The sequence below is a fragment of the Balaenoptera acutorostrata genome, chromosome 8 (genome assembly GCF_949987535.1).
Source record: "Balaenoptera acutorostrata chromosome 8, mBalAcu1.1, whole genome shotgun sequence".
Taxonomy (NCBI): Eukaryota; Metazoa; Chordata; class Mammalia; order Artiodactyla; family Balaenopteridae; genus Balaenoptera; species Balaenoptera acutorostrata.
Genome location: NC_080071.1, coordinates 30966339 through 30985276, shown reverse-complemented (window position 1 = coordinate 30985276; position 18938 = coordinate 30966339). Strand labels below are relative to the sequence as shown.

At 37.6% G+C, this 18938-nt stretch overlaps 1 protein-coding gene across 1 annotated transcript in view; it reads left to right on the top strand.

Moving 5' to 3' along the window:
- Window positions 1-129: 129 nt before the first annotated feature.
- CFAP210 (cilia and flagella associated protein 210) overlaps window positions 130-18938 on the top strand; it is a 38778-nt gene continuing 19969 nt past the window's right edge. The window contains exons 1-4 of the mRNA XM_007183246.2: window positions 130-241; window positions 1915-2141; window positions 7006-7179; window positions 7289-7482. Of these exons, the coding sequence (XP_007183308.1) occupies window positions 178-241; window positions 1915-2141; window positions 7006-7179; window positions 7289-7482 (659 nt within the window). The 5' untranslated portion in view covers window positions 130-177. The remainder of the gene's footprint in view (window positions 242-1914; window positions 2142-7005; window positions 7180-7288; window positions 7483-18938) is intronic.

The following is an 18938-nucleotide window of genomic DNA, read 5'->3' as shown; positions in this document are numbered from 1 at the left end:
GCAGGCGCAGCCTCCCTTCTCTGGCACCACAGCCCACAGCTGCGCGTTCTTCGTTCCTCGGCGACGACTGCTGTCACTTCCGGCGGCGTTGCTAAGCAACTGCGCGGTTTGGCTAAAACTTGCCTGGAGTCCGCGGAGCTTCCGCGTCGGAATCGCCTTTCCAAGTCTGAGAGCGCCATGGGTACCTCAGAGATGCTGGTGCGGTTCGGAAGGCGCTGTGGACGGGCAAAGGAAAGCACGGGTGAGCTAAACTGGTCCATCCCAGCACAGGGATTGTTTCTGGTCTCCAGGCATGGAGTGGGAGGCAAGCGTGCCTTTCCTTCTGAAACGGGCTCCACCAAGTCAAAAACAGCACCGTGGGCATCGTCGGGCTCTGTGTAAATTAGACAGTTTTGCCCTTGGATGAATGGGTAGGTGGGGAAAGTATACAGAAATAAGGGTAGAGAAAAAGAAGTCAGAGACTCCCAGTTGACCAGCTGGCCCGATACTCAAGCTGCGCCGTTGCAGCTCCAAGAGTCTGGTGTTTGCTGAATTTTCTCGCACTTAAGCTTTGTTATTCATTGAGTGAATCGGAATGTATTTTGGAAATATCAGTGACCTCATTAGAGTCTTGGCCCTGCTGTGAACCTACTGAGTACTCTTAGGAAAGTGTCTGAAGGAAAGTCTCAACTTCTTCAACTGTAAAATGAAGGTAAGGTCTCATCCCAAGGTGTATACTTTGATAGAGTGTGAAAATAATGCTACTTAAGGTATTGTAATTCACATGACCTTTTATAAAAATTTGATTTTGTAATAGAAGTAGCCTAGTGGGACATTTAAAGATCTCTTTATTAATTCCAGTGATTTTAGTTTCTTAAGACTGTAAATTCCCAATTAATGTTCTCATGGTGACAGAACATTGGGAACTTGGACTATCTTCATGTCATCGCCTGAGCTTCTGTAGCAATAGAGTCCCTTGTGCCAAATGCTGAGTGAGAGCCAGCAAGTCTCCCACCAGTGGACACTAGTGGGTATTTATGCTGTGGAAGACTTAAGAAGTAGCAGCAGAGGGTCATGACGTGTAGGAGAGAGACAGTACCCATGTGGCATGTATTGAAAAAACAAAATTATGCTCACATATTCACTTTCCTATATATAAAGTGCTGCATTAAATCAAAAAGAACAATGGCAAAAATTGTCAAAATCAATTTTTGAGAACTCAGGAAACCAAAAGCTTGCAACAATTGGGGAGTGTTTATCAAGAAAAATAACTGAATCTTGGTAACAACAATGAGTTTTTTTGCATTTTAACTTGTTCTAGTCCCCTTCTTTCTCCCTGCCCTATGGTAGTCTAGAAAACCACTGCAATCACAGTGAAATCCATTGGCTTAGCAGCCTGTGGAGGGAGCAAAATAGGGTTGAACCCCTTCCAAAGCCCATTTCCCAGATAACTTATTATTTGAGCTGTCTGGCAGTTCCTTGGAAACTTATTATTTGACCTGTCTGGAAGTTTCTTGGAAAATCCCACTCGCAAGGCTTGTCTTTATTTGACCTGATTCAGAGCTCACCAGTTATGTTTGTTAAAACAGTCAGTGGCAATTTTAAAAAGTTTGAAAATGCTTTTGTAACAACCTGTTGGGGTAGGTATTATTGATCTCAACTTTAAAGATGTTGATACTGAGACTCCAAGAAGTTAAATGACTTGCCCAAGTTTACACAGTAAGGAATTGACTAAGCCAGGACTCAAATCTATGTCTTCTGATTTCAAGGTCTGGTATACTTTCCACTTATTCCCAGCTGTTCTTAAGATAACAAGAATAAAATTATTCTTTGAAACAACTTCCAGATATCATGCCAATATAGAAATGTGTGAGAAAAAATACCAGTTAAACTCTTCTTGAAAAATTTTAATACTCATTTTAAAAAATTTATTAGAAGTAAAGAACTGTGAAGAAGATCAAGTCCTCTATCCACCTCTTCTGCCTAGCAAAGTAGATCTCCGGCAGGTCACCATAATTCCACACAATGAGTGGGAAAGGATTCGAGATAGCCTTGACAGTTTGACAAGAGAAGCAGCACACCTTCGTGCAGAAAGAAAGGCAAAGAAAGAAATGCATTTCCGATCCCAAGAAGTGGTAAAACACTGGACTAATACATATGCAGTAAGTATTAACCACCCAGGAGTACATGTGCACTGAAGACTTACTCTTGTTTCTTAGTACTCTTTCATAAACATTTTTAACATGTAAAATATCATTAAAATGCATTGAAACACATTTTCAACAGCTTTATTTAGGTGTAAGTGACATACAATAAACTGGACATATTTAAAGAGTACCATTTAAGATTTGACATATTTATATAGCCCTGAAACCATTATCATAATTAAGATAATGAATATATTCATCACCACAAAAAAGTTTCCTCATACCCCATTTTACTCCCTCTCACTCCTCCCCACGCCCCCTCTGGTGTCTCCAGGCAACCACTGATCTGCTGTCTATTATAAATTTCACTCAGCACAATTAGTTTGAAATTCTTTCATGTTTTTGTATCAATTATTCATTCATTTTTATTGCTGAGTGGTATTCCATTGTATGGATAGATCACAATTTGTTTTTTGTTTTTTTTTTTAATTTTTATTTATTTATTTATTTATTTATTTATTTATTTATTATTTATTTATTTATGGCTGTGTTGGGTCTTCGTTTCTGTGTGAGGGCTTTCTCTAGTTGCGGCAAGTGGGGGCCACTCTTCATCGCGGTGCGCGGGCCTCTCACTATCGCGGCCTCTCTTGTTGTGGATCACAGGCTCCAGACGCGCAGGCTCAGCAATTGTGGCTCACGGGCCTAGTCACTCTGCGGCATGTGGGATATTCCCGGACCAGGGCTCGAACCCATGTCCGCTGCATTGGCAGGCAGATTCTCAACCACTGCGCCACCAGGGAAGCCCCACAATTTGTTTTTCTGCTCAGTTGTTGATAGTTTGACATCAAGCAAATATTGACGTTTGAGCTGTTTCCAATTTTTGGCTATTATAAATAAAGCTGCTTATGAACATTTGTGTATAAGTCTATGTATGGACATATGCTTTCATTTCTTTTGGGTAAATATCTTGGTGTAGAATCATATGATAGCTGTACATTTAATTTTGTAACATTTAACTTCCAAGCTGTTTCCCAAAGTAGTCGTAATTTTGCATTCCCTCCAGCGGTGTATGATAGTTCTAATTCATATTAGAACACATAGTTCTAATATGTGTTTCCTCCACATATTTGCCAAATTGCTATGTTCAGTCTTTTAAACTATAGACTTTCTAATAGGTGTGAAGTAGTATCTCATTATAATTTTAATTTCTCTAATTACAATGATGTTGAACATCTTTTCATGAACTCATTTTCTATCTGTATATCTTCTTTGGTGAAATGTCTGTTCAAATCTTTTGCTGGGTTTGTCTTCTTATTGAGTTTCAAGAACTTTTAAAATATATTCTGAATACAAGTCCTTTATTAGATATTTGATCTGAAAATATTTTCTCCCTGTTCATGGCTTGGCTTTATATTCCATTACAGTGTCTTTCTAAGAGCAGAGTTTTTAATTTAATGAAGTCCCATTTATCAATTTTTCTTGTATGGATCATTCTTTTAGTGACTTACCTAAGAAATTTTTGCCTAACTCAAGATCACAAAGATTTTCTTCTGTGTTTAAGTTTAAAATTTTAGGTCTTATATATATATATATATCTCATCTACATTTAGAAGTGAAGTATGGATTGATGTTTATTTTTTTGCATATGACTATCCAATTGTTTCAGCACAGTTTGTTGAAAAGACTGTTCTTTCCCCCACTGAATTGCCTTTACACATTTGTTGAAAATCTGGTTGTCCATATATGTGCAGGGGGAATTTCTGGACTCTGCTGTTCCATTGATCTATTCATCTATCTTTATTTCAATAACACACTGATCTGAGAATTGTAGCTTAAGTCTTGAAATCAGATAGCATTAGTCCTCCAACTTTGTTCTTTTTCAAAGTTGTTCTGGCTATTCTAGGTCCTTTGTGCTTCTACATGAATTTTAGAATCAGCTTGTCAATTTCTACGAAAAAGCCAGCTGGGATTTTGTTTGGGATTGTGTTGAATTTCTAGATCAGTTTGGAGAGAATTTACATTTTGACAGTATTGAGCCTTCTGACCCATGAACAGTGTTTTTCTTCCATTTGTATAGGTCTTATTTAATTTACGTCAGCAATATTTTATAGTTTTCAGGGTATAGGTCTTATTCATCTTTTTTTCATATTTATCCCTAAATAATTACTATTTTTATGTATTATAAATGATTTTTTTAACATTTCAATTTGTTATTCATTGTTAGCTATAGAAATACAGTTAATTTTTTCTATGTTGATCTTGTATCTTGCAACACTGCTAACCTCACTTATTAGTTCTAGTAGCTTTTTTATAGATTCCGTCAGATTTTCTACATAGACAATCATGATGTCAGAAAGTAAAGACAGGGACTTCTCTGGCAGTTCAGTGGTTGAGACTCCGTGCTTCCACTGCAGGGGGGCACGGGTTCCATCCCTGGTCAGGGAACTAAGATCTCTCATGCCGCAGAGCGCAGCCAAAAAAAAAGGTAAAGACAGTTTTACAAATTTTACTTCCTTCTTTCCAATCTGGGTGCCTTTTAGTTCTTTCTCTTTTTTTTTTTTCTTTTTGCCTTATTGTACAGGAATGGATGTTAGATTTTTAAAGTGCTTTTCTTTTGCTTATATCTATTGAGGTAATCATGAAGTTTTAATTTTTCATTTTGTTATATGGTGTATTTCATTCATTGTTTTCAAATATTGAACCAAGCTTGCATTCCTGGGATAAACGTCTGCTGGTCATGACGTATTACCTTTTTGATGGATTCAATTTGCTAAAATGTTAATTTTTGCATCTGTGTTCATGGGGGATATTGGTCTGTAGTTTTCTTGAAATGTCTTTGTCTGGTTTGGGTATCAGGGTAATGCCGGTTATTGTTATGATGGAGGATTGCACGAAAACACAGGATTTGAAACTGAGGAACCAAGGAGCTTCTTGAGGAATCAAGGCAGCTTCTTTTCATCTGCCTTTGATTTGTCTCTCTTCCTATCTTTTTCTAGAACTACATATGTCTTTGCTGTGCCCTTCTTTGTGCTTCTGTAAGATTCTCTACCTAAGAGGTACAGTAACCTGCAGTTTAGTTCCACGTACATGAGTGGGAAACTACTTCAAAGTGGGGAGGTGTCCTCTAACTCCTTTTACTATCTCACCTGGGGGAAAATGCTGAGAAAAGGTGTTCTCATCCCCCACTACACTTTCCTATATCCTTTGAGGAACTATGAGGCAGGATTTTCTCCTATTTTCTAGTAGAATTTTTAAAACTATGTGGAAGCATAATATCTGTTCAGAGAGTTCTCACCTTTTATTTTTTTCAACATTGCATATTTCCTTACTTTGTTGCAATGTACATTATTTATGTTTGGGAGGGGACACAGAAAGCTTGTGTTACCTTGCTTTAGGAACAGGGTTCATAATTTATTAATTCTTTTTTTTCTAGAAGAGGGAAGAGTTATATCATGACTGATATCATATATGTAATATATACAACGTAATATATGACATTCTGAAAAAGGCAAAACCTATAGGGAAAGAAAACAGATCAGTGGTTGCCAGGGAGTACAGGTAGTTGATTCTAACAGGGCATGAGGGAGTGTTTTGGGAGGATGGAACTGTTCTATAAGTGACTTTATGCATTTGTAAAACTGTACACTAAAAGAGCATATGTAATTTATACTCTAAAAAACTTGATTTTAGAAAAGCCCGTGGTCTATAAATAGATGGGGAGTGGAATACACGCCGTTTTTTTCTTCTTCCAGAAGTACCACAGTATACCTAATACTTTACACCTCCATGGGTGTTAAAGAAGAAAAAGAAATGTAGTAAATGTAGTGGAAATATAATAATAAAAACTGTACTATAAGCACAGAGATTCGCAAAATGATACATCATCAGAGAGAGCCTAGAAACAATCCTGTGTTGTATATGGGAACTTGACATATGCTAGAAATGTCATTGCAAATCAGAAGGGAAAAGATGGGGATTCAATAACAGATACTGAGATAATCGGCATATGGACAAGATGAAATTTTATCCCTATGGTACAGAATATACAAAAATGAATTTCAGCTGGATTTAAGACCTAAATGTGAAAAGTGAAACAGTAAAACTTTAAAAATAAATCATAGGATATCTTCAAGAATTCAAGGTAAGTAAGATTTTCTTAAGACATAAGAAGTGTGACCCATAAAGGAGAAAAAGACTTCTTCTGACATGGGACGTTGGCTACCTCCTCAGGGGTACAGAAGAACATGTAAAATATGCCATTGTTGATTTTTTAAAGGAACACAAGTAGTAATATATATATATACATTTGTTAATTAAATATAGAAAGGAACTATGGAAGTACATACAAGAAACTAATAGTGGTTATCTTAGAGACTACAGATGGAAGTTAGTTAGTAATATATATATATATATATACATATTTTGGTTTTTTTGGCTGCACCATGTGGCATGTGGGATCCTAGTTCCCTGACCAGGGATCGAACCCGTGCCCCCTGCATTGGAAGCATGGAGTCTTAACCACTGGACCACCAGGGAAGTCCCCATATACTTTTTTAATATTATGGATTTTGAACCATGTAAATGTGTTAACTACCTAAAAAATTCAATTAAAGATTAGCTCAACCGCGATGAAGAGTGGCCCCCGCTTGCCACAACTAGAGAAAGCCCTCGCACAGAAATGAAGACCCAACACAGCCATAAATAAATAAATTAAAAAAAAAAAAAAGATTAACCCATAAGTGTAACCTCATATTTGTTAGTGATATATGCAAATACAATAAAGACTCATAAGGAAAGCTCAAATTATCATATTATATGTTTAATTTTGTAAAGTTAAGTTGAAAAATGAAAACAGACTAATGCTTTTGTCTTTTTGTAGGGGATGAAAGAACAGAAACTTGAAGCCAAAAAGAAACGTGATAAAGAAATAGAGGCAGAAAGACAAATTCTTGATGTGGAAGAAGCAATACACAAACAAGGAGAAAGGAAAAAGGCCATAGAATATGCAAAGCAATATCAATTTTACCAGACAGAAAGAGTGAAAAACTTTCATGTACTACTTGGGTTTTCTTGTATTTTTATATATATATATATATATATATTTAACATATCTATACATAATTAGACTTTATTTTCTTAAAATATTGCAATTTTTTTTGTAGTCGGGACTTCTTCTTAGTAGAGTTATGAAAGAACGTGATGCACAGATTGAATTCCAAAAGAGTAAAATAAAATCAGATAAAAAATGGGAGGAACAAGTGAAACTCAACGTTGAAAAAGCTTTTAAAGAAGAACAAGAAAAAGCAGAAAAACAACGCAGAGATAGAGTGGCTCTTGGCAAAGATCATTTAAAACAGTATGTATACATAAATTACCTTTTTTGTACTTTCCTCTTTTTCTCACAATGGATATAGCTTTTTTTTCTGATTATAAAAGTAATATATGCTAATATACCTAATAAGTAGAAAAAATAAAAAGAAAGAGGTTAAAATCACTATTACCACCTTACCCAGAGATAATATATTGGTTACCATTGTTATAATAATGTTGCATGACAAACAACCACACAATCTAGTGGCATTCAGCAGTAAACATTTATTTCTCATGTATCTGTGGGTTGTTTGGGCTTGGCTGGGTAGCTTGTCTTCAAACTGTAGGACTGGCTGGGTTTGCTTGTTACTGTGAGAAAGGCTCTGATCCTGCTCCATGTGGGCCTCATTCTGAGGTCCAGGATGAAGGGACAGCAAACACCTGGGGAAGACTTTTCCCATGATACTGACAGATGCAAGAGATTGAGCCCAAGCTTGCAAGCACATGGCTAAACTCAAAGTCAAAGGGCAAGGAAATACAGTTGGCCCACCGTGAGTCTAAAGCAAGTCACGTAACCATGCTGACATCTGTGGGACAGAGGAGTGGACTCCCATGGAAGTGGGAGTGAGATAGTCATTTTGAATAATAACCTAATCCAACACAGTAATTTGTTATTGTTTTGGTATGTAGCCATACAGACTTTTTTTTAAAATAAATATATATATATATATATTTTTTTTAAATTTATTTATTTATTTTTGGCTGTGTTGGGTCTTTGTTTCTGTGCGAGGGCTTTCTCTAGTTGTGGCAAGCGGGGTCCACTCTTCATCGCGGTGCGCGGGCCTCTCACTATCGTGGCCTCTCGTTGCGGAGCACAGGCTCCAGACGCGCAGGCTCAGTAGTTGTGGCTCAGCGGGCCTAGTTGCTCCGCGGCATGTGGGATCTTCCCAGACCAGGGCTCGAACCTGTGTCCCCTGCATTGGCAGTCGGATTCTCAACCACTGCGCCACCAGGGAAGCCCTGTCACATCTTTTAAAATAATCATATTGTATACTAAACATGTACCATGATTTATTTAACTACATTATTACTGAGGGAAATTTGGATTCCACTCCCCCGCCCCATTTCTAACAATGCTGCAGTGAACATCCTTGAGCATATGTCTTTTGTGCGAAGATGTATTTATGTAGGATAGATTTCTTTTTTTTTTTTTTTTTTTTTAATTTATTTTATTTATGGCTGTGTTGGGTCTTCGTTTCTGTGCGAGGGCTTTCTCCAGTTGTGGCAAGCGGGGGCCACTCTTCATCGCGGTGCACGGGCCTCTCGCTGTCGCAGCCTCTCTTGTTGTGGAGCACAGGCTCCAGACGCGCAGGCTCAGCAATTGTGGCTCACGGGCCCAGCCGCTCCGCGACATGTGGGATCTTCCCAGACCAGGGCTCGAACCCGTGTCCCCTGCATTGGCAGGCGGACTCTCAACCACTGCGCCACCAGGGAAGCCCAGGATAGATTTCTTGAAATGGACTTGGATTTACATTTGGAGATATACTGCCAAATTGCCCTTTGAGAAGGTTTTAAGTATGCATTCATTAATGATGTCTGATACACTTTTCTTTATATTATAACCAATTCTGGATAGTATTTTTTTTTTGATTTAATGTACAAAAACTGATATCTTTTCATTTACGTTTCTCTTAGTTTCTAGTAAGGCAGTACATTTTCTTATGTGTAAATGTTCATTTGTTTTGGGTTTTGTTATCATGAATTGGTTACTCCTTTGTTCTTCTGTGTAAGTTGTTTCATACTGAAATGTACGTTTATCATTGATTAATTAAAAAGTGATTAATAAGTGGTTTTTATATATGACATATCTCAGATTTGTGTCACCTTTTCAGTATTTAGAATGGTTTTCAGTATTTAGAAAATATTTTTATGTGCTCAAATCTGTCTTTTGTCATTACTATGAAAAAAAGGTTTTGGTTTTTGTATATATATGTTTATTTGTCAAAATCACAAATGTCTAAGTGGCATAGACATCAATTCTCAGGATACATGTGTTGCCAAATTATGTATTCTTCATTTCTTTTAACCCTTAGTAAAAAGAGAAGGGAAATGCTGGATTTATTGTAAGTTTTTTCTTTGGTGGTGTAGAGACCCAAGGGTTTGTGCAAGTTAGGGACAGAGCTGTTGGCAGAGAGAGGCAAATATTTGACCAGTGATTCACCCTTGAGAAATCTCTCTTCTTATATTGGCTGTTGCAGCTCAGGTGTAATTACAGGTAGCAGCCTGATAGCAAGCTATCTGGCCAATGCTAAAACCTACAGGATATCCTCCCACTTATAGCCTTTGTATGTGGGCTGTGTTTGGGCCACAGGATCCCCTTTCATGTGGTCTTTGGCAATAGGGTGGAGGTTCAAGCAGTTTAGGATTTGTTTTAGTTGTTTCTTTGGAGTATCTTCAGTGTAGTCTAGGAGATATTCCATTAGGCTCTGAGGTCAACATAAATTCCTTTACTTACTCTTCACAGTGAGCTCTGTCTTTGCGAATGGTGGCCAAGTGTTACTTATTCTCACTGCATTCTCAACTGCCCTATTTTTCCCTAAAATTTCTTGAAAATTCAGGTATGTGGGTAACACCTTGCTTTAGTTTCTAGTAGTGGTATAGAATTTTCCCCATTCCATTGGTTGCACTGTGGGGAATTAGGAGGGGAAGGATATTTGACATGTGAGCTTGGTTTGCCAGTTTGGTTCCAGAAGTCCTACATCTTAAATTTATTAAGAAACATTCATAGAAAGTAGAGTAGTGGTTGTTATCAGTTGGAAGAGGGCACAATGGTGAGTAATACAGGGTCTCTTTTTGGGGTGATGAAAAGATTCTCAAATTTAGATGGTGGTGATGGTTGAAAATATCTATAAATGTTCTAAAAACAACTGAATTGTACACTTTAAGGGGTGAATTTTATGGTGTGAAAATTATATCTCAATAAAGCTGACATTAAAATCTAAAAAAAAAAGAAAAAAGAAACATTCAGGGCCTTCCCTGATGGTCCAACAGTTAAGACTCTGTGCTTCCACTGTAGGAGCACGGGTTTGACCCCTGGTCGGGGAACTAAGATCCTGCATGCCACATGGTGTGGCCAAAAAGTAAAAAAACAAAACAAACAAAAAATTCAATTACAAAATTATCACCATGTTGTATTCTGTTGAATGTTGATGCATGTGTCAGTTATATACAACTCAGAATGCATGTTACTTTAAAATATTGTTAGGAATGGTGATGAGCCAATAAAAAGCCTCTTTAGGACAAAAGTAAAATTGGAATCATAGCACTGGTATTAACCTGAGTGGAAACAGAGGACTATATGGTAGAAAATGGAGGAGAAGAAGAGGATTTTTTTCCCCTTTTCTTGAATAATAAGAGTTTATTCTGGTGCAAAATTTCAAGAGAGGCTATTTATTTATTCATTCAATCATCATTCATTGTTACAGACATTTATTGAACAATGTTTGCCATCCGCTATTCTAGTCACTGAGAATACAAAGATGAATACAATAGTCCTCTTTCCTTAAGAAGTTTACAATCTGGGGAGGAGGGTATAGATATGGAACAAATAATTAGACTATGATAGTAAATATTTTGGGAAATATATATACAGAGTGTATGGAAGCATATAAAATGGACAACTGATTCCGTCTAGAGAAGGCTTTTCAGAAGAGATCAGCTCCTGTACTTAATTCTGAAGAATGAGTAGGAATAAGTCATGCAAAGAGTAAGGGATGTAAAAGTATTTTAAGCAGAGGAAATAACATGGGTGAAAGCCCACAGGTGAGACAGAATATGGTGGATTTGAATAACTACCAGATGGCTGTAATACAGAGGACTAAGAGGGCAATGTTAAAGATGAGATCGGAGAGACAGGCAAGGGCCAGATCATGATGTGCCTTGTAGGCCATGTGTCTTAAGGTCTCCCAAAATTTGGAATGACTCTCCTCTTTGAGCAGAGACCAAATTTTAATTCTTTTAGTCCCTAAGAAATGGGAATTGCAGGTTCCAAGAGGCAAGACTCTTTTGCATGCCCTACTAATTGTATTACCAAGTGCTATCCAGGTGTCATCTGGTGGTGATTTAAAATATATCCACACATTATTTGATATTCCTCCCTTCAGAGAGCCTAATTCCTTTCCCTCTTGAGTGTGAGCCATACATAGTAACTCATTTCCAAAGAATAGAATGAGGTAGAAGTAATGGTGTGTGACATCCTGAGATTAGGATATAAAAGGCATTGTGGCTTTCTCCTTGGCATCTCTCTTGGATTGCTCATTCTGGGGAAGCTAAGTGCCATGTTGTAAGATACTCAAGAAGCTCTGTGGAGAGGTCCATGTGGCAAGGAGCTGAGGCCTCCTGCCAATGGATATGTGAAAATTGGTTCTCCAGACTCTGTCAAGCCTTCATATGATTACAGCTCCAACATCTTGACTGTAATCTCTTGAGGACAACCCAGCTAGGCCACTCTCAGCTTCCTGAATCTCAGAAATGGTATGAGATAATAAATGTTTATTGTTTTAAGCCACTAAATTTAGGGGTAATTAGTTACTCAGCAATAGATGACTAAAACACCCTGTACAGCTGCAGGCCCTGTACCTGAAAGTGAGATTTTTCACATGCTTATTAAACAATCTCTAGGCTGCAGGCCTGGAGATTGGGGTGGTCTTTGAGCAGTATAAGAGTCTGCCTGTGACTCACAGTGGGCATGATGAGGACAGGGCAAATAAGGGACTCTAGTGACACCAAAATCCCCCCAAAGAGGGATTTTGACCAACAGCCTTAAACATAATTATTGAAAAGACACTTAAGAGTATAGACAAGGAATAATTCTATTTCCTTCTATTGACAGGTAAGCCTTTCTCTAGGAAGAGGCCCATAGACCTTGCTTAAGAACAACTCAGTTACTGTTAATCTCATCAGCTTCCCAAGAAAAGGAAAAATCATCATAGGACAGCTTGCATCACTTTCTCCTGGATAAGAGAAGAGGGTTTAAGTGATCTTATTTATTCCTACTGATTAAAAGCCATCCTAAATCTTGTAACTTCCAAATTTGTCACTCTAGTCCAGACTCTCCCTTAAGTCCCAGTTTCACATATCTCACCACCTTTAAGACATCTCCATTTGGATATCTCTTAGGTACCTCAGATTTAAAATGTCTAACACAGAATTATTGATTCTCCACACCCACAGTGGACTTTCTAGTGGCATCCTTACCAGTCAGTTGTTCAAACCAGAAACATAGGAATCCATCTTTATTTTCCTTCATTTCCCAAGTCAAATCTATCAGCAATTCATGTTGATTTTTTTCTCCAAAACAAATCTTGAATTTATTGCTGTCATCTTAGTCCAAGCCACCCTCATATCCCATGGATTATTGCATCAACCTCTTAACTGGCCTCCTATTCTCTCTTCCTAATCCCTTCTCCTTTCATCATCCAGAGAGATTTTATTAAAATGAAAATTGATCTTATTATTCTCCTACCTAAAACATTTCAGTGACTTTCCATTCATTTAAGATAAAACGGAAACTCCACTATCTCTGGCAAGGCCTTGTGTCAAAGGGCCTCATCTACTTCTCAAACTCCTTTCCCACCACTCTTTCTCCTTAGTTATTATACCTCCATTACCCTGATCTTCCAGGCCTCAGGCTCCTGTCAGATCATTGCTTGCCACATGGCCTTTTCACATGCTTTTTCTTCTGTCTGGAATTTTACCCTCCCGTTCTTCATCTGTGGGCTTCTCACCAGCTCAAAGAAGTCTTCTTTGTCTTAGGGAACAGCTCTGTCCAAACAGCTCTCTCTGTTATGTAAAATAAATAACTCAATTGTTATTCTTTTTCTTGTCCTGTTATTTTCTTTTATATGTATATTTTTAAAAAATTTTATTTATTTATTTTCTTTATTTTTTTGGCTGCATCAGGTCTTAGTTGTGGCTCACGGGATCTTTTGTTGCAACGCATGGGCTCTTCGTTGCAGCACGCGGGTTTCTCCCTAGTTGAGGCGTGCAGGTTTTCTCTCTCTAGTTGTGGCGCACGGGTTCCAGAGCAGGTGGGCTTTGTAGTTTGCGCCATGCGGGCTCTCTTGTTGAGGCGTGTGAGCTCAGTAGTTGTGGCGTGCGGGCTTAGTTGCCCCGTGGCATGTGGGATCTTAGTTCCCCTACCAGGGATCGAACCCGCATCCCCTGCATTGGAAGGCGGATGATTCTTTACCACTGGACTACCAGGGAAGTCCCTTGTTCTGTTATTTTCTTTACAAGACTTACCTGGATTTGTAATTACATTATTTTTCTATTTACTTGCTTTTGTTTCTTTGTTTTTGCCTGTCTTCCCCACTGGAACGTAAGCTTCTTGAGGTCAGGAACCACGTTTGTCTGTTTCATGATTGTAGAAGAAATTCGATAAATAGTTGTTAAACAAATGAATGAGAGGTCTCAAGATTACAGAAGTGTTAAGTGTGATTCTTAAGTCTCTAGAATAGGCAACAGAAAAGAAGTTGGTACTGTTCACCAAGATAAGGACAAGAGACCAAAAGGATCAGTTTAGAAGAGGAGGAGGATGAATTTGCTTTTAGACATAGTGAATGTACCTATATAATAGAATAGTCAGGTGGTGATGCCTCTTGGGTTGTCTCTTCAAGAATCAAGCATGTCTATGGTAATAGCGACCTCATTTTTGATGTTGGGCTGCTGACTTCTTGTTAAACCCCACCCTCCCTTCCCCTTTGGCCTCACATCTGGACAGGCTAATAAGAAGGCCCCTGGGCTTGCCTCTTCCTTTGTTGCCAGTAGGAAATTTAAATCTCCTGTACACAGGAGCTTTTCCCCAGTTTCACCCCTTAGTCACAATAAAGACCCAAACTCACTTCCTCTGCTTTGCCCAAGTCAATCCAGACCTACTTATGCCTACATAGCTCTGTTGGGAGTCCCTTATGTGATAATACTTTCTCTCAAATTCTCTTGGTGTGTGGAGGGTCTCCTGAACCACATTTTTTTTTTCTAGTCATTGATAATAGAAAATACATTTATTTTTGTTGTTTTTTTATAAATTTTCTCTTTCTGACTTACTTCACTCTGTATGACAGTCTGTAGATCCAACCACGTCTCAACAAATGACCCAATTTTGTTCCTTTTTATGGCTGAGTAATATTCCATTGTATATATGTACCACATCTTCTTTTTTTTTTTTTTTCCCACACACACACACTGTATTTTATTTTTACAAGAGATAAATAGACTGACACCAAGCATTGTACATGGATGACCACAACAAAAGCAACAATGATTGCAATTACCAAACATGAAACACACTCATACTATGTCATAATATTGACATTCAGTCCAGTAATCCTCCACTGTAACAGCTCCTTTACTTTGCAGTGAAAATTGATTTGTATATTCTTTGCCTCTGAGTCCTTGTGGGATTTTTTTTTTTTAATTCAGACAGAAAGTCACAAAAATTATACTCATCCTCATCAGTTCACTCAATCCCATGTAATTAATTTTTTTTTTCATCTTGATCTTTTGTTAGCACTTTTATGAGTTCATCAGTTTTTCATTAGAGTTCTGAAAATGCTTATTCATTCAGTTCAGCAGTACAGTCAGTTACCAGAAACCTGTACTTGTCAGAGTCTTTTCCATGAATTTCTTGAAGATGAAACCCTTTTATAGGAACATATTTGCAAAATCATCAGAGTACACCCAGAACTGTCTGTAAATGACAAAAGACTTAAAAGTGACCATGGTTAAAGATTTGATGAAAGTTCATAATAATGCAGTTGACAAGAAAATTAGTTATTTCTGAGATATACATTTTAAAGTAATAACTAGGATTATTACTTATAACATTATACCAGAACATATAGGATTTTTAGAAGTTTCCTGTAATGTCTGAAACATTTATATTAACATATTTCCATACATATTTCCATACAAATACAAATATAAGATTTTTAGAAATTTCATGTAATGTCTGAAACATTTATATTAACATATTTCCATACAAATACAAATATAAGATTTTTAGAAACTTCATGTAATGTCTGAAACATTTATATTAACATATTTCCATACAAATACAAATATAAGATTTTTAGAAATTTCAGGGGCTTCCCTGGTGGCGCAGTGGTTGAGAATCTGCCTGCTAATGCAGGAGACACGGGTTCGAGCCCTGGTCTGGGAAGATCCCACATGCCACGGAGCAGCTGGGCCCGTGAGCCACAGCTGCTGAGCCTGCGCGTCTGGAGCCTGTGCCCCGCAACGGGAGGGGCCGCGATAGTGAAAGGCCCGCGCACCGCGATGAAGAGCGGTCCCCGCACCGCGATGAAGAGTGGCCCCCACTTGCCGCAACTAGAGAAAGCCCTCGCACGAACCGAAGACCCAGCACAGCCAAAAATAAATTAATTAATTAATTAAATAAATAAATTTAAAAATAAATAAATAAATAAAAGGCTGCTAGTAAAAAAAAAATTGTTAAAAAAAAAAAAAAAAAAAAAAAGAAATTTCATGTAATGTCTGAAACATTTATATTAACATATTTCCATACAAATAACCCAATGAAAGTTTAGTATTAGTTCTTTTGTTTGTTTTTTTATACTGCAGGTTCTTATTAGGCATCAGTTTTATACACATCAGTGTATACATGTCAATCCCAATCGCCCAATTCAGCACACCACCATCCCCACCTCACCGCAGTTTTCCCCCCTTGGTGTCCATATGTCCATTCTCTACATCTGTGTCTCAACTTCTGCCCTGCAAACTGGCTCATCTGTACCATTTTTCTAGGTTCCACATACATGCATTAATATACGATATTTGTTTTTCTCTTTCTGACTTACTTCACTCTGTATGACAGTCTCTAGATCCATCCACGTCTCAACAAATGACTCAATTTCGTTCCTTTTTATGGCTGAGTAATATTCCATTGTATATATGTACCACAACTTCTTTATCCATTCGTCTGTTGATGGGCATTTAGGTTGCTTCCATGACCTGGCTATTGTAAATAGTGCTGCAATGAACATTCGGGTGCATGTGTCTTTTTGAATTACGGTTTTCTCTGGGTATATGCCCAGTAGTGGGATTGCTGGATCATATGGTAATTCTATTTTTAGTTTTTTAAGGAACCTCCATATTGTTCTCCATAGTGGCTGTATCAATTTACATTCCCACCAACAGTGCAAGAGGGTTCCCTTTTCTCCACACCCTCTCCAGCATTTGTTGTTTGTAGATTTTCTGATGATGCCCATTCTAACAGGAGTGAGGTGATACCTCATTGTAGTTTTGATTTGCATTTCTCTAATAATTAGTGATGTTGAGCATCTTTTCATGTGCTTCGTGGCCGTCTGTATGTCTTCTTTGGAGAAATGTCTATTTAGGTCTTCTGCCCATTTTTGGATTGGGGTGTTTGTTTCTTTGATATTGAGCTGAATGAGCTGTTTATATATTTTGGAGATTAATCCTTTGTCCGTTGATTCATTTGCAAATATTTTCTCCCATTCTGAGGGTTGTCTTTTCGTCTTGTTTATGGTTTCCTTTGCTGTGCAAAAGCTTTGAAGTTTCATTAGGTCCCACTTGTTTATTTTTGTTTTTATTTCCATTACTCTAGGAGGTGGATCAAAAAAGATCTTGCTGTGATTTATGTCAAAGAGTGTTCTTCCTATGTTTTCCTCTAAGAGTTTTATAGTGTCCAGTCTTATATTTAGGTCTCTAATACATTTTGAGTTTATTTTTGTGTATGGTGTTAGGGAGTATTCTAATTTCATTCTTTTACATGTAGCTGTCCAGTTTTCCCAGCACCACTTATTGAAGAGACTGTCTTTTCTCCATTGTATATCTTTGCCTCCTTTGTCATAGATTAGTTGACCATAGGTGCGTGGGTTAATCTCTGGGCTTTCTATCTTGTTCCATTGATCTATGTTTCTGTTTTTGTGCCAGTACCATATTGTCTTGATTACTGTAGCTTTGTAGTATAGTCTGAAGTCAGGGAGTCTGATTCCTCCAGCTCCATTTTTTTGCCTCAAGACTGCTTTGGCTATTCGGGGTCTTTTGTGTCTCCATACAAATTTTAAGATGATTTGTTCTAGCTCCGTAAAAAATGCCATTGGTAATTTGATAGGGATTGCATTGAATCTGTAGATTGCTTTGGGTAGTATACTCATTTTCACAATGTTGATTCTTCCAATCCAAGAACATGGACTATCTCTCCATCTGTTGGTATCATCTCTAATTTCTTTCATCAGTGTCTTATAGTTTTCTGCATACAGGTCTTTTGTCTCCCTAGGTAGGTTTATTCCTAGGTATTTTATTCTTTTTGTTGCAATGGTAAATGGGAGTGTTTCCATAATTTCTCTTTCAGATTTTTCATCATTAGTGTATAGGAATGCAAGAGATTTCTGTGCATTAATTTTGTAACCTGCAACTTTACCATATTCATTAATTAGCTCTAGCAGTTTTCTGGTGGCAGTTTTAGGATTCTCTATGTATAGTATCATGTCATCCGCAAACAGTGACAGTTTTACTTCTTCTTTTCCAATTTGTATTCCTTTTATTTCTTTTTCTTCTCTGATTGCCGTGGCTAGGACTTCCAGAACTATGTTGAATAATAGTGGTGAGAGTGGACATCCTTGTCTTGTTCCTGATCTTAGAGGAAATGCTTTCAGTTTTTCACGATTGAGAATGATGTTTGCTGTGGGTTTGTCATATATGGCCTTTATTATGTTGAGGTAGGTTCCCTCTATGCCCACTTTCTGGAGAGTTTTTATCAGAAATGGGTGTTGAATTTTATCAAAAGCTTTTTCTGCATCTATTGAGATGATCATATGGTTTTTATTCTTCAATTTGTTAATATGGTGTATCACATTGATTGATTTGCGTATATTGAAGAATCCTTGCATCCCTGGGATAAATCCCACTTGATTGTGGTGTATGATCCTTTTAATGTGTTGTTGGATTCTGTTTGCTAGTATTTTGTTGAGGATTTTTGCATCTATATTCATCAGTGATATTGGTCTGTAATTTTCTTTTTTTGTAGTGTCTTTGTCTGGTTTTGGTATCAGGGTGATGGTGGCCTCATAGAATGAGTTTGAGAGTGTTCCTTCGTCTGCAATTTTTTGGAAGAGTTTGAGAAGGATGGGTGTTAGCTCTTCTCTAAATGTTTGATAGAATTCACCTGTGAAGCCATCTGGTCCTGGACTTTTGTTTGTTGGAAGATTTTTAATCACAGTTTCAATTTCATTACTTGTGATTGGTCTGTTCATATTTTCTGTTTCTTCCTGATTCAGTCTTGGAAGGTTATAGCTTTCTAAGAATTTGTCCATTTCTTCCAGGTTGTCCATTTTATTGGCATAAAGTTGCTTGTAGTAGTCTCTTAGGATGTTTTGTATTTCTGCGGTGTCTGTTGTAACTTCTCCTTTTTCATTTCTGATTTTATTGATTTGAGTCCTCTCCCTCTTTTTCTTGATGAGT